The following is an 18,020-nucleotide window of genomic DNA, read 5'->3' as shown; positions in this document are numbered from 1 at the left end:
TTCTGTCAGCCACTGCCCAGAGCACCCCCAGGGCATGGAGCCATGTGGAGTTTGGGTGCCCTAGGGGTGGAGACTGCAGGTAGGGCAGCCTGAGTGGGGGAAAGGGGAAGCTAGTGCTGATGGGGTGACCAGGAAGAGAGGAGGTAGGCATGCTAGAGGGGGTGGGAAGGCAGGAGGGGAGGGAAGCTGAGAGCAGCAGAGCAACCTTTAAAATTAGGAGAATATATGTAAAACTCCAGGTCTCTGGTTTCTCTTGAAAAGGGAGTTCTGGGCCCCTGCATCACAGCACCCCCTTGCCTCTCTCTCTCTCTTTTTTTTTTTCATTCTCACTTCAGCACATTCTTAGAGGAAGGAGGAGAAAGAGAGAGAGAGAGAGAGAGAGAGAGAAACATCAATTGTTTATCGGTTGCCTCCCATATGCACCTGTACGCTCCTGTATGTTCCCCAACTGGGAACTGAACCCACAACCCAGGTATGTACCCTGGCTGGGAATCAAACAGCAACCTTTCTGTTCACTAGACGACACTCAACCAACTGAGCCACTCCAGCCAGCCCCCCTTGCCTCCCGTGCCTTCCAGCAGTCCTCTTAATCTTTGGTTTGTGTCTCTTTGTTCCTCTGTTTGCCATCTGTATTACCATCTGGATGTAAGCTGTCTGGGCACAGGAAGTCTCTTGTCTTGGTCACTGCCGTATCCCTGGCAGCTGGCTCTGGGCCTCAATAAACAGTTATTAAATTGGTGAAAGAAATGTGAGTTAGAAACATGGTTAGCACTTCAAGAGGACACGTCATTGTTAACAAGGATTTAAGGCAGAATGTGCTTCAATGTACAATGATAAGACGAGTGTAATCAAGTAGTAAGAGCAGGCTTTGTGGAAGAGGGGCATTTTCACTGGGCTTTGAAGTTTGAGCAGGAGTCCAACAGAACAGGAGACAGAGAAACTTGCCAGGTGGAGGGAGTGAATGTATGCAGGCTCAGAGTGCCAGTAGGTGGTCACTTTGAGTAGAAGAGGCCAAACTGTGGTCCAGTTGCTTGGAGGAAATGGCAGGTAATCCCATTGGTAACGGGGCGGGGGAGCAAATGTAAATGTTTTACCTAGGAGCTTGGAAATTTTTCAGTGAGAAGTAGGGAGCCATGCATGGTTTCTGAGCAGAGCAAGAAAGAGGACACTGCTATAGGAATATTGGAGAGTAGCAGAAAGGGAATGGATGATGCAGCCTATAGACAGGGAGATAAGTTTGAGAGGGATTGCAGTAACCTAAGGGGAGGTAATAGGAACAAGAGAGAATCTGCAGGCCTGGAGGTGAGGCAAAGAAGAGCCAGAGTCGAGGACCCAGGGACTATGGCATCTGTGGTTGCTGTCGCAATGGTCTGGGGAGGAAAAAGTTCACGCACTTCTTTATGGCTGCCCTCAGCCTCCCAAACCCAGCAACTCGAGTGGTGCTGTGGAGAAGTTCACAAACAGGTAACCAGCAATGAGGATCTGCCTGTTCCAATGGAAAATCCTTATAAGGAGCCTCTTGAAAAGTTTATCTTGTGTGGAAAAAGTGTAGATTATAAGAATGTACAGTGTTTGTCCCAGTTTATTTCTCCACTTCCTGGATGCACTCATGGAAGGCACATGACAGGTCTTTGTGGGAAGAAACAAAAAGAAATCACAAAAGTGATTAAGAGAGCTCAGATGATGGGGCTTACACCAGTTACGAACAAGAATCCTGCATATCTCAGACCCTAAAGTTTGTAACATCAAATATCAGGAGTAAAATATATAAAGTTTTCATCAATAAACTTATTTTAAAATAAAATAAGTTAAAAAAAAGAAGAGCCAGAGCCCATAGGACAGAGACAGTGGAGGGCTGAAATGGATTAGAGACGGCAAGTTCCTTGCCACTCCCAATCAGAAGGGAGGGTCTATGTTCCCTGCCCTTGGGTCTAGGCAGGAGTTGTGATTACTTTGCTGGCAGAAGTGACCCTGTGTCCATTTGTGGACTCAGAACTTACATATTGGCAGTTCCTCCTTCCTGTTTCCTGGAACACTTGTTCTAGGAACCCAGCTGCCATACTGTGAGAAAACCCAAGTAGCCTCTTGGAGAAGCCCATGTGGAAAGGAACCTGCTTGCCAGCCATGTGAATAAAGTAGGCATGCTGGCAGGGATACTCTAGTCCTGGCAGATTCCATGCAGAGCAGAGTTATGCCATCCCACTGAGCCCTGTCCAAAATGCAGATTCGTGAGCATTTGGAGATGTTTGTTATACAGCTATAGATAACTAGGACAGGCTGCCAGCCAGGGGAAGGAAAAGGGCCCTTTTGGTGGAAAAGGTTAAGAGAGCAGCCTTGGCTGGATCTGGGGATGCCCAGAATCTCGGGATCTTCAGACCTAGAGAAGAGAAGACCCCCTGTAGTCCACGTCAGGTTCCTGTGGCAGGGTATGGAGTTGTGAGCGATGGGGCCGAGCAGTGGGGGGGTGAGGACCAAGTGCCACTGGGGAGAGGTGCCTACAGCCCTCAACCCTGCTGGCATAGGGCTGGCTCTGTTGTGTCCATGACCCAGCAAAGGGATGGAGCAACCCTAGCATCCTTGAGGCCTTACCCCTGGACCCCCACCCCCAGTACCCTCTGGCCCTGATTTCTGCTCCCCTCATGCCTGGGGCCTCTAGCTCCTGCACTCTGTCTTTTGGCTTACCCTTCTGTGTGTCTGACCCCCTTGTCCTGGAGTGATATGTGCCATGAGTCTCAGATACAACAACCCTCTAGGACCTAGGGTCTGGGGCAGTCTCTCTCTGGACTCATATTTGCCAACCCCTCTAGCTTCACCCCCACATTTCACTCACCCAGAGAGATTGGCCCTCAAGCCAGGCAGGCTCAAAAAGGAATGAGGGTCCTCTTCTACCTTCTAGGCTCTGCTTAGAACCCACTCTTCCAGGCAGCCCTCTCTGGCTCCTCCCACCCCCACTTCCTGCTCTGTGGACTTTCAAATCTGCTGTCCAGTGGTCCCCTGGGGGAGAGGCACAGCCTCTGCACCAGCCTGTGAGCTTCCTGAGGACTGTGCCCATCTTGCCTGCTCCTGCCCCCACCAAGCACTGAATGGAGAGCTCAATGACTGAGCAGGACAGAGGTAAGCTGGACTTCAGGGGCCCTTTAGCAAGGGGGACATGGCAAAGCCCCCAAAGTTTGTGCCCCCAGAGCACCTTCCAAGAAGTCAGTCCTACAGAATTCAGCTGTCTGCGATCTCAGGGAAAAGAACCCTGGCTGGGAATGGTGCCAGAAGGTAGAGGCTCCGGCTAGGTCCTTGGCTTTCTGTGTGACTCTGGGAATGTGGCATCCTGTCTCTGAGCCTATTCCCCTCTCTGAAACGAGGGGGTGGAAGAAGCTGATCTCTGAGTTTCCTTCCTGTTCAAACACCTTATGTTCTATGAAATCCACATGGACGTTGCCATGGAGACATCAGAGAGGAAATGTAGCAGCGCTAAATGCTACTTCTACCCCAAAGAGAGAAGAACCTAGTTACCCCAGAAGCAAGTGGTGTCAGAGAGGCGCTCCCCCACCACACTCAATGCCCTGGTGCAGCCCACTCACCATTATGACACTGAGGCCCTGTCTGGCAAGTGGCAAGGTGCAAGTGTCCATCCCTGCATATCACCCCTCACAGCAGCTCAGGTCCTCACACGAGTACTCTTGGCACTCTCAGGATGCAAAATGTGCCGACTGCAGAATGGAGGGTCAGGAGGAGGCCTGACTCTGATCCAGACCCTGCATTGAGGCTCCATGTGGGTGAGACCTGCGGGCTTGGGCAACACAGAACATCCGCAGCTCCCTCATGGCCCAGGCTCTCCAGGCAGTCTCTGATTGCCATGCCTGGCTTTATACTGGGGGAGGGCCTAGGTGTAGTGTAAAGGAATAAAACGGACCCGTGTCCGCCACAACCACTGAAGTCTGAGCACTGGCTGCCCCCGGGTGGGGCAAAGGGCTTCACTTGCATTGTCTTTCCTTTTGTTTTTAAATTAATTTTTTAGAGAGAGGTTTGTTGTTCCACTTAATTATTTGGTTGATTCTTGTATGTGCCCTGACTGGGGATTGAAGCTACAACCTTGGAGTATCAGGATGATGCTCTAACCAACTGAACTACCCCGCCAGAGCTTCTTTTCCTTAATTATAAAAATAATATGATATTTGCTTACATGTCAACAACTAAAAGGTAAAGGCAAGAATAAAGTTCTTATCATCCCCAGATCCTATCCTTCAGAGGTAACTACTATTAGGTTTGGTAATGACCTGTATCAGTTTCCTATTGCTGCTGTAACAAATTTCCATGAACAGTGATACAGAACAAGTCAAATTTATTTATCCTACACTTAGGAGGAGGCCAAAAGTGTGAAATGAGTCTTATGAGGTTGGAATCAAGGTGTCAGCAAAGCTGATGCCTTCTGGGAGCCCCAGGGGAGAATCCTTGTGTCTTCAGCCTCTGGTGGCTTCTAGCTTTCTTTAGCTCATGGCCACATCACCCCAATTTCCACTTCCATAGTCACCTGGCCTTCTCTTCTTCTGCTGTCAAATCTCCTTTTTATAAGGACACTTATGATTACCTTTAAGACCCACCTATTTTACCAGATGGGGACTGTGCCAGCCCAGACAGGTCTGCCTTGGCCCTTTGGTAATGTTTGGGTTCTTGACCTCGTGCAGGAAAGATTTCACAATATGAGTCCCGGTAATTTTTTTCCTTTTAATCCTCGCCTGAGGATATTTTTTCCATTGCTTTTCAGAAAGAGTGGAAGGGAGAGAGAGACATCGATGTGAAAGAGATGCATTGATTGGTTGCCTCCCACACCCCCCCAGACAGGGGCCAGGGATTGAGCCTGCAACCAAGTACACGCCCTAGGTCAGAATCTAACCACTGAACCAAAACAGCTAGGGTGAGTCCTGGTGATTTTGATAGTATGTTTATTAAAGCTGGGGAGAGTGAGCCCTGGCTGGTGTGGCTCAATAGTTAGAGCATGGGCCTGTGGACCCAGGAGTCACAGGTTCGATTCCCGGTCAAGGGCACATGCCTACATTGCAGATTTGCTCCCCACCCCTGCCGGGGCATCTGTGGGAGGCAACCGATGGATGTGTCTCTCTCACATCGATGTTTCTCTCTATCTCTCTCTGCTCCTCCCTTCCACTCTCTCTGAAAAATCAATGGAAAACTATCCTCAGGTGAGGATTGAAAAAAAAAAAAAGCTGGGGACAGTGAAAAAAAGGAAGGGCTTAAGGCAGAAGAAGCAACAGGAGAGAACTGTTTTGGCTCACTGAGAAATAAAGGTCACAGTGACAGAAGGGAGCTCACTGGGAAGTCAGAAAAAAGGGGGCCTTGGAGACATGTTCAGGGGGTAACTCTGCCTGGACAAGCTGCCACTGACAGCTACTCCCCTGGTTGCAGGTCTCATGGGGGCCCTTAAAGAAAGCAGAGCTACAAGGCATGGGCATGCTCGAGCCAGAGGGAGTGCTCAGGCTCCTTTGTCTTGAGGCTTTTTATTTTTTTTATTTTTAAAATATATCTTTATTGATTTCAGAGAGAGGAAAGGAGAGGGAGAGAGAGAGATAGAAACAACAATGATGAGAGAGTCATTGATCAGCTGCCTCCTGCACGCTCCCGACTGGGGATAGAGCCCGCAACCCGGGCATGTGCCCTGACCGGGAATCAAACTCCCATCGCCTGGATCCTAAGTCGATGCTCAACCGCTGAGCCACGCCTGGCCAGGCTTGAGGCTTTTTATCTTTCTCTGGGCAGCTGGAATCCTAGGAAAGGTCTCAGGGGAGGGTCTTATTAGAATATTCATTAGCTTTTTGGGTGTGTCCTTACTTTCTGGTTCGTTTCTTTTATCTTCACCTGAGGATGTTTTCATTGAGTTTTGGAGAGAGAGGAAGGGAGTGGGAGAGAGAGAGACATCAGTGTGAGAGAGAAACATCAACTGGCTGCCTGTTGTACACACCCCAACCAGGACCAAACCTGTAACCTGGGTGTGTGCCCTGACCAGGAACCAAACTGGCAACCTTGGTATATTGGGATGATGCTCTAACCAACTGAGCCACCCGGCCAGGGCCAAACCTTTGTTGTTGTTCTATTTCTTTTCTTTAAATCCTCACCAGAGGATATTTTTTCCATTGCTTTTCAGAGAAAGTGGAAAGGAGATAGACAGAAACATCGAGAGACACATCAGTTAAAATCTCTCACACATTAATGTGTGAGCGAGACACGTTAGTTGGCTGCCTCCCGCACGAGCCCCCACTGGGGCCTGGGATGGAGCCCACAATGGAGGCACGTGCCCTTGGCTGGATTCGAACCCGGGACCCTTCAGGCCGCGGGCCGATGTTCTAACCACTGAGCCAAACCAGCCGGGGCCAAACCTTTGTTCTTAATCTTAACATTCTGTACTTTATTTTTACCTCTCTCTTTCAGCCACACTTGCCAGCAGGTTTTTTGTTGTTTTGTTTTTTAAACCTTAATAGCCTTATATATTAAAAATAGCTCTTGATTTTATTAATTAATTCTACCCTTTCTTTTAAAATTACTAATTTATGCTTAGTTTTCTAATTTCCTTCCTTCTGCTTTGCTTAGGTTTATTTTATAGTTGTTTATCTAGAATGTTGACATGAAAACTTAGCTTATATGCCAGTTTGATTTGTAATCCTTAATAATAAAGTGATGTTATCAGCTTCTCTCCTGTATAACTTCGCCTCCCACAGATTGAGTAAAAGGTATGCTCATTATTATTCATTTGTATATTATCTGATTTCAATTTTGATTTTTTTTGGCCAGAGTTATTTAAAAGAGGGCATTTTAATTTCCGCATGGTTAGATTGTTACAAATTAGCTTTATTGAGGCATCATTTATGTATACAAATTACATTTACCAATTTTAACTATACAATTTGGTGATTTTGGACAAGTATATAGTCATTTAAACATCACCATACTAATTCTCACCTGAGGATATTTTTTCCATTGATATTTAAAATTTTATTTTTGTTTAAAATATTACAGATGTCCCTTTTTCTCCCCAATGACCCATTCACCCCGTCCCATTCCCCTCCCCAGTCCCTCTCCCCACCATTGTCCTTGTCCTTGGGTTGTGCATATATGCATGTAAATTCTTTGGTTACTCTCTCCCCCTCCACTCACCCACCCTCCTCCCTCCCTCTGACAATCGTCAGTCTCATCTATGCTTCCATGGCACTGAATCATTTCTGTTCATCAGTTTATTAAGTTCTTTAGATTCCACATATAAGGGAGATCATGTGATGTTTGTTTTCCATTGATTTTTAGAGAGAGTGGAATGGAGGGAGGGAGGAAGGGGGGGAGGGAGAGAAACATAGATGTGAGAGAGACACCTCGATTGGTTACCTCGAACGGGCTCTGACCTGGGCTGGGGATCAAACCTGCAACCCAGATACGTGCCCTTGACCGGGAATCAAACCTGCAACCCTTCGGTGCACAGGCTGACGCTCTGACCACTGAGCAACACTAGCCAGGGCATCACCATACTAATTATATGAAACATTTTTATCACTCCCAAAATTCCCTCCTGTCCCTTTGTAGTAATTCCCTTCCCCTGTCTCTAGTCCCTGGCTATCTGCTTTTTTTTTGTTTTTCACTATAATGGTTAGATATTTAAGAAACAGTTTTATTGAGGTCTGGTTGACATCCAATAAATACACATATTTAAAGTGTATGATAGCCTGCCCAGCTGGGCGTGGCTCAGTGGTTGAGCATCGAGCTAGGATACAGGTGATCAGGGTTCGATTCTCGGTCAGGGCACATGCCCTGTTGTGGGCTTGATCAATGACTCTCTCATCATTGATGTTCCCATCTCTCTCTCTCTCCCTCTCCCTTCTTCTCTCTGGAATCAATAAAGATATATTTAAAAAATAAAAATAAAAATAAAAATAAAAAATAAAGTGTACGATAGCCCTAGTTGGATTGGCCCAGTGGTTAAAGTGTTGGTCCCTTGGACCAAAGGGTCCTGGGTTCACTTCCAGCCAAGGGCACATACCCTGGTTGCAGGCTCCATCCCAACCAATTGATGTGCTTCTCTTACATCCATGTTTCTCTCTCTCTCCCTTCCACTCTCTCTGAAAAGCAAAGGAAAAAATATCCCCAAGTGAGGATAAAAATAAATAAAGTGTACAATATAAATTTTGACATATATATATATATATACACCCATGAAACCATCCCTGTGAACAAGATAAAGAAGATATCCATCACTTGCACATTTACCTTTTAATTACCTGGATTGTCAGGATATTCAGCCTTGTCCCAGGATCTTCTGCAGACAGCTTTCTACTCTGGTGGGCATCCCTGGGCTAGGGTGGGCTCAGCTGTGGGCTGTACTCAGCATGTGGTGTTGTGAGTAGGTGAATGGACCCAGAGCACCTCTAGGGGGCGGTGTTGCCTAAAGCCACTTTCTTGCCTAATCATTTCCCCTGATCTTGCCAACATATTGTTACATAAAATAGAACTTGTTAACTGTGCTGTTGAAATCATCTATATCAGTGATCTTCAACCAGTATGCTGCAAGAATTTTTAAAACATCCGATACCTGACTATTTAGTTAGGGGCACTGACCCCTTTTCCCTTAGACTGTCAAAAAATGACAACAGCCAACACAATAGCTATCCAATGTGAGTGAATCAAAATTAACGTTTTTTTCGTCAAATCCGCAAAAAAATAAGATATTTTTTGGTATGCCACAGAATTTTAGTAATTAGCTTACATGTGCCATGAGATGAAAAAGGTTGAAAATTCCTGTTCTGTATCTGCACTGATTTTAAAAACTGCGTCAGCCCTGGCTGGGTAGCTCAGTAGATTAGATCCTTATCACTGTATGCCCAGGTTGTGAGTTCAATCCCCAGTCAGGGCACATACAAGAATCAACCAATGAATGCATAAATAAGTGGAACAACAAATCGATGTATCTCTCTCTCTCTCTCCCCCTTCCTCTCTCTCTAAAATCAATAAAAAAATTTTTATTTTATTTATTTATTTTTTAAAAATATATCTTTATTGATTTCAGAGAGAGGAAAGCAGAGGGAGAGAGAGAGATAGAAACATCAATGATGAGAGAGTCATTGATTGAGCCCACAACCCGGGCATGTACCCTGACCGGGAATCGAACCCTGATCACCTGGATCGTAGGTCGATGCTCAACCGTTGAGCCACGCCCGGCCGGGCAATAAAATAATTTTTAAAATTGCTTTATTTTTACAGTTCAAAGGAAGGTGTAATAAAGTCCCCCTCAATGGTTTTGTGAATTTATTTATTTTTTAATTTTCACCCATGGATATCTTTTTTTCCATTGCTTTTCAGAGAAAGTGGAAGAAAGAGAGCGAGAGAGAGAGAGAAACATCGACGTGAGAGAGACACATTGGTTGGTTGCCTCCCACACGAGCCCCCACTGGGGCCCAGGATAGAGCCTGCAACGGAGGTATGTGCCCTTGGCCGGAATCGAACCTGGGACCCTTTAGTCTGTGGGCTGACATTCTAAACCTTACAATTGCCATTTTTTGATTTTGTGAATTTCTAATAGTTTAGCTTTGCATGTTGATATTCTATTTTAGAGAACACAATGGTTCATTATATTCTACACAGGTTGTACCTTTAATTAGTGTAAAATAGATTCTTTTCCCATTTATTATCTTTTAGTTTAGGTTCTATTTTTTTTTTCAATTTAATCGACTTTATGTTTTTACTTTCCTATCTCTTTATTCTCAGCTTTCTGGGTTATTTGCCTTAGCTGTGTTCCTGTAAACAGCATTTGCCTGGGTTTAGTGTGCTTTCTTAGGTGAGAATCATTGTTCTATTTAAAAATATTTTTATTGGTTTTTAGAGAGAGAGGAAGGGAGCGGGAGAGAGAGAAACATCAATGTGAGAGAGATGCATTGAGCAGTTGCCTCCCGAACTCACCCTGACAGGGGCCAGGGATCGAGCCTGCAACTGAAGTATGTGCCCTTGGCCAATATCAAACCCAGGACCCTTCAGACCTCAGGCTGATGCCCTAACCACTGAGCAAAACTGGCTAGGGCCATAGGGTGATTCTTGTATGTGCCCTGGTGGGGGATTGAACCTGCAATCTTTTTTTCTTTTTCTTTTTAAAATATATCTTTACTGATTTCAGAGAGAGGAAGGGAGAGGGAGAGAGAGAGGTCGAAACATCCATGATGAGAGAGTCATTGATCGGCTGCCTCCTGCATGCCCCCGACTGGGGATCGAGCCCGCAACCTGGGCACGTGCCCTGACCAGGAATCGAACTCCAATCGCCTGGATCCTAGGTCGACGCTGAACCGCTGAGCCATGCCCGGCCGGGCTGAACCTGTAATCATGGTGTATTAGGACGATGCTCTAACCAACTGAGCTACCCTGCCAGGGCTTGTTGTTTGCTTTTTTTTTTTTTTTAATTTTAAATTCATTTTAGAGAAGGAGGAAGGGAGAGGGAGAGAGATAGAGAGAAATATCAACGTGAGAAAGATACATTGATTGGTTGCCTCTTGTTGCACCCAGACCGGGGACTGAACACGCAACCTAGGGGTGCCTTGACTGGGAATCGAACCCCCGACCTTCCAGTGCAGGGGGGCGACGCTGCAACCAACTTAGCCACACCAGCCAGGCTCACTGTTTCCTTTTTTAATCCTTTCCTGGCCAATCAGGTTTTCTTGTTTCTCCTCTTCTGGGTAGTTTCCCCTTTATTTTAAGCTAACAGTTATCATAAACTGTTAATAAAAACCTTAAAATCAGTATTTGATCAAGAATTAAGCATTTCGCCCTAGCCGGTTTGTTCAGTGGTTAGAGTGTCAGCCTGCGGACTGAAGGGTCCTGGATTAGATTCCGGTCAAGGGCATGCACTTTGGTTGCAGGCTCCATCCCTGGCCTGATAGGCAACTAATCCATGTATCTCTCTCACACTGATGTTTCTCTCTCGCTCTCCCTTCCACTCTCTCTGAAAAGCAATGGAAAAAATATCCTCAGGTGAGGATTTAAAAAAAAAAAATTAAGCATTTCTTCAATATCCCCTTCCCAAAATCAAACAAAGATCTTTGGTAAATTTAATTTTCTCTGTTTACCACGAAGTTTGTTGAAATAGTCCAGAATTTCATTTTCAGGTAATTAATTTCTTCTTTAAACATGTGTATTTTCGCTCTGGCCAGTGTGGCTGGTTGGTCGGGCATCATCCTGCAGGTTCGATTCCCGGTCAGGGCACCTGCCCTGGTTGCAGGCTCCATTCCCAGTTGGGGGTGTGCAGGAGGCAGCCAGTCCATGTTTCACTCTCACATAGATGTGTCTCTTTCTCCCTCTCCCTTTCTCTCTCTCTAAAAATCAATAAACTATTAAAGAAAAAGAATATTTTCTATTTCAGAAATCCTTTCCAAACAATTGCATTTCTTCCTAACCATCTTCAATCGATTAGACTGGATCAACCTCTTTTCCTCATTTTGCACCAGTTTCTCATGGGTGTATCTTCCCTCATCTTGAGTTCTTGACTCTTATCAGTGTGTCATTTGTCTGGATTTAAAGGCTTGGGTTTGGAATATAATCCCAGTTTTGGCATTTACCTGCTGTGTGATGTGGCAAGTTTCTTAACCCGTCTGTACCTGAGGTACGTAGTTTAATAAAGGGAAGAAGAGTAATAGTACCCACATCCTAGAGTTGTGAAGACTCAGTGGACTAAGTGGATGAAGCAATGACAGATGTGGGTTTCCTCCCTCCTAGCTCTCAAGGCGCTCTCACCACTAATCCTCCCACTCCCTGTGCCCAATGGTGGAACAATTTTTTAAATTAAATATTTTTATTGACTTTTAGCGAGAGAGAAAGGGAGAGGGAGGGGGAAAGAGAAACCATCTATGTGAGAGCCAAACATCAACTGGCTGCCTCCTGCACTCCCCCTACCGGGTATGGAGCCCACAAGGCCCGCATATGCCCTGACCAGGAATGGAACCAGCAACCTTTTGGTGAAGGGGACCATGCCCAACCAATTAAGCCACACCGGTAGGGCTGGAACAATTTTATTTCTTCATTATTTAAAAAACTGAGATATAATTCACATACCATAAAATCCATTTTTTTTCTTCCTAATCCTCACTTGAGGATATTTTTCCCATTGCTTTTCAGAGAGAGAGAGAAAGAAACATCAGTGTGAGAGAGGCACAATGATTGGTTGCCTCCTGCATAAGCCCGGACCAGAGCAGGGATGGGGCCTGCAACCCAGGTACATGACCTTGGCCTGAATCAAACCAGAACCCCTTCAGTCCCCTGGCCGACGCTCTAACCACTGAGCCAAACCGGCTAGGGCAAAAATCCACCCTTTTAAAAGCACAATTCAGCCTAGCCGGGGTGGCTCAGTGGTTGAGCGTGGACCAGGAGGTCAGGGTTCAATTCCTGATCAGGGGATATGCTCGGTTGCAGACTGGATCCCCAGTAGGAGGCGTGTAGGAGGCAGCCGATCAATGACTCTCTCGTCATTGATGTTTCTATCTCTCTCTCCCTCTCTCTTCCTCTATCTGAAATCAATAAAAAGATCACAATTCAGTGATTTTTAAAAGTATATTTACAAGGCTGTGCAACCATCACCACTAATTTCAGAGCATCATCATTCCCAAAAGAAACCCCATACCCATTAGCAGTCACTTCCCAGCAGTCACTCCCCATTTACCACCATCCCCACCCCGCCCCTGGAACCACTTATCTACTTTCGTCTTTATAGATTTGCCTATTTTGGACATTTCCTGTAAATTGAATCATAATAATATGGGGTCCTTTGTGTAGGACTTCTAGCACGTGCATTCACGTTGTTAGGTGTGTATTCTTCCCACCACGAGCATTAGTTTTGTAATCAAATCTTGCACACACAGAGGAACAAAATCTTCCTCTGCAGAGCCAACCACGGAGTACTTCGCGGCCATGAAAGGAAAGAGTTGGCAAGCGGGGCGGCCCGAGAGGGAAGACGCGGCGCCCGGAGAGCAGAGCGCAGCGTTCCGTCCTCTGCCGGCGGGCCGGCGCCTGAGCGATGCTGCACTTCACCTGCCCAGGTGAGGCCCACCTTGGGCTTTACCTTCGTCACTGCTTGGACTGGCAGTCAAGCCTCCTGGGCGCTCCGGCGGAGCTCCGGGAGAGGACGCGATGTATATTTATTGAGCGACTACTGTGAGCCAGGTTCTCGGGATACGGTGCAAAATCGAGAGGGACAGAGGTGCTAGGAGCGCGTGAGCACGCGGAGCGGGCGCCCCGAGATCTCCCGCCGCGGTGGTTATTGCCGGGGCTTTCAGTGTTTTGACCGTGGAGACCGCGAAGGGCTCGGAGGCGCGAACCAGATGGGTAAACAAGGGCGAGCGCGCAAGAAGAGTCCGGAGGGAAGGGCGCGCCGAGGGGGCGAGGACTCAGGACGCCCCGCCCCCCGAGCCCCGCCCCGCCCCGCCCCGCGCGGCCGCCGCTCTGCCAGAGCGAGGGGCGGAGCCTCCAGACGGTGACGGAGAGGGCAGAGCTTGAGGACGCCCCGCCCCGCCGCGCGGGGAGAGGAGGAGCGGGTGGCGGGCCGCACAGCAGCGCGAACGCGCGAGCGGGCGGCGGTGGACGGAGCGCGCGGCGGGAGCGGGCGTCACGCAGGCAGACAGGCCACTGTCGCCCCTGGATCCCGCCCCGCCATGCCGTCCGCGGGCCCCGCCTGAGTCGCGGCCGCCGGCGCCGGGCGGGCTCGGGGTCGGGGCCATGCATGCGCTGCCCTGACGATGCCGCCCGCCCGCCTAGCGCTCGCCCTGGGCCTGGGCCTGTGGCTCGGGGCGCTGGCGGGGGACCCCGGGCGCGGCTGTGGGCCCTGCGCGCCCCCTTGCCTCTGCGGCCCGGCTCCCGGTGCCGCCTGCCGCGTCAATTGCTCTGGCCGCGGACTGCGGACCCTCGGGCCCGCGCTGCGCATCCCCGCGGACGCCACCGCGCTGTGAGTAACCCAGAGCCCCGCAATGCGGACCGGGTGGTTGCCATGGCGCCGGGCGGGCGCGAGGACCTAATGGGGCGGTGGGGGCCTAGCGGGGCACAGGACTTGGGGAGGCCTCGGCGCGCCTGCACCCTCCTGGGAGAGGCCCGGCCGGGCAGGCCGCCGGCCTGGCGAGGCTCGCAGGGCGTGGGCGCGTCCCCGGCCTCTAGAAGGGGAAACGGAGTGCGGGCCAGGCCTCTCCCAGGGCGAGGCTCCAGCGAAGTGAGGTCGGCCCAGCTAAATAAGGAAAACCTGGGACCGCGGCCGGCTGTCAGCCCGCCTGGAGTGGGCCAGAGGGAAACAGAGTAATCCCGGTTTCTGTGAAAGCGGAGACATCCCACCCGGTGGGGCTCTGCAAACGCGAGCTGATGGGGGGCCTGTGGCCGCGTGCGGGGGCGGGGTGGGGCGGTCTCTGAACGGAGACTGCAAACACTTAAACCCTAATAGGATTGGGCCTAGGGAATAACTAACACCTGAGAGCCCAGAAGGAAGCAAGGAGGTGGAGAGCTCTGTGTGGGATGGCAGGGAAGGCTTCCCGTTAGAGGTGTCTGGACAAGGATTTGATGGATGTGTAATAATTGGCCTGAAACTTAAGGATGGACAGGAAGGTGGGTCTAGGGGAAGGGAGGAGGGAACCCTGTGTGCAGAGACCTGGAGACTGGACTTGGTTGTGTGTAAATGTAGAGTATACCCCAGTGTGGCAGCTGCTGGGAAAGTGTGAGGGAGTGGGGGCACCATGGGAGGTGGGCAGGGGTCCTGAAGGACCTCAAGTGTTCTGTCTAGGGCTCTGATGTTATCCTTGGAACGGGGTAGGTGGGGTTTAAAACGCCAAAGAGCTATTGTCCTCTGCCAAGCTCTGGTTGTGGTTGTCGTGCTTAACCTTCACCCTAACCCTTGGAGGTGAAGGTACAGTGAAGACACCCATTTTACAGATGAGAAAATGGAGATGCAGGTGATGCATCTTGTCCAAGCACAAGTACCAAGTAATAGCCACTACATGGCAGAGCTGGGTTTGACTGTGAGGTGCTCAGGATCCAGAGTTGGAATGAAAAGTTTGCAGCAGACCAAGATTTGCAGACAGTTTTCCCTGGGGTAGGTGCAGCCTTAGCGTCTGCTGATCCATGTCCTTATGGCCCCGTTTGGATTTCTTGGGCACTTCCAGGCACCTAAGGCGGGACTCCATCTCTCCTTGGCCACAGGTTAAGTCTGGGGTTGGGCCCTGGTGTTCAGTTTTGTAAAGTAGTTCCATGGGTGACTCCAGTCACCTTTAATTAGGGGGCCTGGTCGTCAGTGTTTGGGTGTTGGAGGGGGGAAGTAGGGGTGCGTGCTTCTCCCAAGCAGTCCAGATGTTCTTGGGGCTTTGCCAGGTAGACTTGGAGGTGGGGGAAGAGCAGGTTTTCCAGAGCCAGCCAGGAGCTGTGGTGGCTGCACTGAGCCTGTTGGCTTGCTTCATGGCCACTAAAACATTTGCCATCTCTGCTGTCTCTGTGGAGATGAGCTTCCTGCCTGCTACCAGTGCTCACATAGTTGTGTCAGACCCCCCCCCACCCTTTCATCTTCTTTTTAAAAAAATATGTGTTTTAAATTGATTTCAGAGAGTGGAAAGAGACTGGAAGGGAGAGGGAGAGAGAGAAAGATCAATGATGAGAGTCATTGATTGGCTGCCTCCTGCATGCCCCCTGCTGGGGATCAAGCCTGCAACCTGGGCATGCGCCCCCACCCGGAATTGAACCACGATCTCCTGGATCATAGGTTGATACTCAACTGCTGAGCCACACTGGCCGGGCTATCCCTTGTTTCTTGATGCTGTGGGTGAGATTACTTTGGTCCCTTGGTGGGCTGGGAGCTGCTGGGGATCTGACCTGGCTCCTGCTGTCTAGTCCCAGCTGGCCTCCAGGAACTATCCAGGGAATAAACAATGCATGGGCCTGCAGAAGGCCCATGCTCAGGAGGCTTTAGGAGACAGTGATGGAGCCCAGGCCTGTTACCTTGCATGTGTCTCCTTAGGCTCTGCTCCTGGGTTTTGGAGGTCTCGGGAGCTGGCAGCCTGGCCTCGCCTGAGCTGGCAGGATTCCAGGGCTGTTGGCCCCTCTAAGTGTGTGTGACAGGACCCTGGGACGAAGGTGGATGGGGAATAGAAGAGACTTCATGCTCTTCTTTACACCCCGAGCTGCTTCTGGGAGATTTCCAGAAGGCTGAGGGCGAGGACCCAAGGGAAACTGGGCCTTTGGGTGCAGATGGTGAGGCCCCCGCTGGTTCCCCATCTGCACTCTGGGCTGCCCCAGCCATTCTGTCTCTCAACCCTGCAAACCCTCTCATCAGGGAGAGGGGGATAGGTGAGCCTTCTCTAAGGGAGAAGGGCCGAGCTTGGAGAAGCCAGGGAGCCTTCTGGGCGAGGGTGTACGTGTGCAAGGGACCTGGCAACCTCCTCTGGGAGGCTCAGGCTTGGTGCCTCTGTTATCAGTCTTGCAGCTACCCCTCTATTTGAGACTCGGCCCGCCTGAGGTGTGGCAGGACAGCCACGTCTAGACCTGGGTGAGAGTCTGGCCCATGTGGTACTCTGGACTCTTGGGGCTCCTAGACCCCAGCCTTTCTTGAGTTAACCCAGAGGTGGCAGCCTGAAAACTGTGATGTCACTCAGCAAAATGCTGCTGCTCTACTTTTAAAGCTTTATCATGGAGAATTTGAATATATACAGAGGTCAGCAGAATAGCCTGGTGAACCTCATGGACCCATTGCCCTGTGGCCTGATCTGCTCTTCCACACCCCTACCCCCACCCCCACCCATTTTGAACCAAATTCTAGCTTCCTATTCTTTGGTCTGTAAGCACATTGGAGTGTATGGCAACACCATGATCATACCTACAACAGTGAGTATGTCCCTGATCCCATTACATGTCCACTGTGTTCAAAATTTTGGTTGTCTCAGGTTTTTTTCGTAGTTGAATTAGGACCCAAATAAGGCCCACACAGTGCAATTAGTTGATGTCTTTTAAGTCTCTGTTGGTGCATAGATTTCCCCTTCATCTCTTTTTTTCCTTGTGCAATTTGTTGAAGAAACTGGCTTGACAGTGCCTGGGATTGGGTTGTGCCTCTGTGTCACCTCCATGGCATTATCCAGCGTATCCCTCTACCCTGTGTTTCCTGTAGATTGATAGTCGGGTCCAGAGCTGCATTGTGTGGCAAGTCACATTTCAAGTGCTCTAGAACCATTTGTGGCCAGTGGCTACTGTGTTGGAAAGGACAGCACAAAGATAGAATGTTCATTACCGTAAAAAGTTCTAGATGTGACAGCACTGCTGCTCCAGGTGTGGTCTGTTAATCAGTTAGTTTCAAGTGTGGTTGATTTTGGCCGAGCATTTCTCAGGTATTTGTGTGCTGCTAACTTTGGCCAGGGGCCCATTCTGAGTTTTGTGTACTGTCTTGTGCATGTTTTGGGTCTGGGTCTAGGCTAGGAACAGGGACTCAATAGGGACTTGGTTTGCTGATTAAAATATTGGGGCCCTTAGGGTCGTTTGTTGGCTAGGAGTACTCAGGGCCTCACTCTTTCCTGCCTGTACCCCTAAATGACAGGAGAGCGTGGGGGAGGCTCAGTCCCTGTTATCTGCACAGAACGTGTGTGAGGTAAGGTGAGCAAACTTCTGGGCCTGGTGTGTGTGTAATGTTAGATTGCAGGTGCCACATGTGTTGCTGCCTTACGGGCTGGCCTGGCAACAGAGGGTCCCCTCTGTGAGCTCTGGGCATATAGAGGGCCCAACTGCTGTGTGACAGCCCTGGGCTAGGAGTCTTCAAGACCCGCCTTTCTGAGGCTCAGTTACGAGGGAGCCAATGTTAAACCAAAGACACACAATGGGGAGGGGACCACTTACCCCCAGTGTAAGTGACATTGAAGCCAAGATTCATTGCTTGCACAGAAGTTATCCAGGGAGTGGCAAGAGTATCCCAGACAGAGGGGGATAACCTGGCAGTTTCAGATAGAGGGGTGGGAGGTGGGATCTTTATTGAGAGAGCAGGTAGGGGCGGC

The 18,020-nt window shown here is 49.4% G+C and overlaps 1 protein-coding gene and 1 pseudogene across 2 annotated transcripts in view; both read left to right on the top strand.

The window, feature by feature from the left end:
- Nucleotides 1–1,341: 1,341 nt before the first annotated feature.
- On the top strand, nucleotides 1,342–1,762 carry LOC308555259 (small ribosomal subunit protein bS18m pseudogene; annotated as a pseudogene). Its single transcript has one exon. The product of its transcript is annotated as a small ribosomal subunit protein bS18m pseudogene (transcript).
- An 11,908-nt stretch (nucleotides 1,763–13,670) lies between these two features.
- Nucleotides 13,671–18,020, top strand: part of PKD1 (polycystin 1, transient receptor potential channel interacting) — a 46,997-nt gene continuing 42,647 nt past the window's right edge. Inside the window, exon 1 of the mRNA XM_081131555.1 lies at nucleotides 13,671–13,960. Within this exon, the coding sequence (XP_080987681.1) occupies nucleotides 13,755–13,960 (206 nt within the window). The 5' untranslated portion in view covers nucleotides 13,671–13,754. The remainder of the gene's footprint in view (nucleotides 13,961–18,020) is intronic.

This window comes from Miniopterus schreibersii (assembly GCF_964146895.1).
Source record: "Miniopterus schreibersii genome assembly, chromosome: 3".
Taxonomy (NCBI): Eukaryota; Metazoa; Chordata; class Mammalia; order Chiroptera; family Miniopteridae; genus Miniopterus; species Miniopterus schreibersii.
This window is presented reverse-complemented; position numbering and strand designations above follow the sequence as displayed.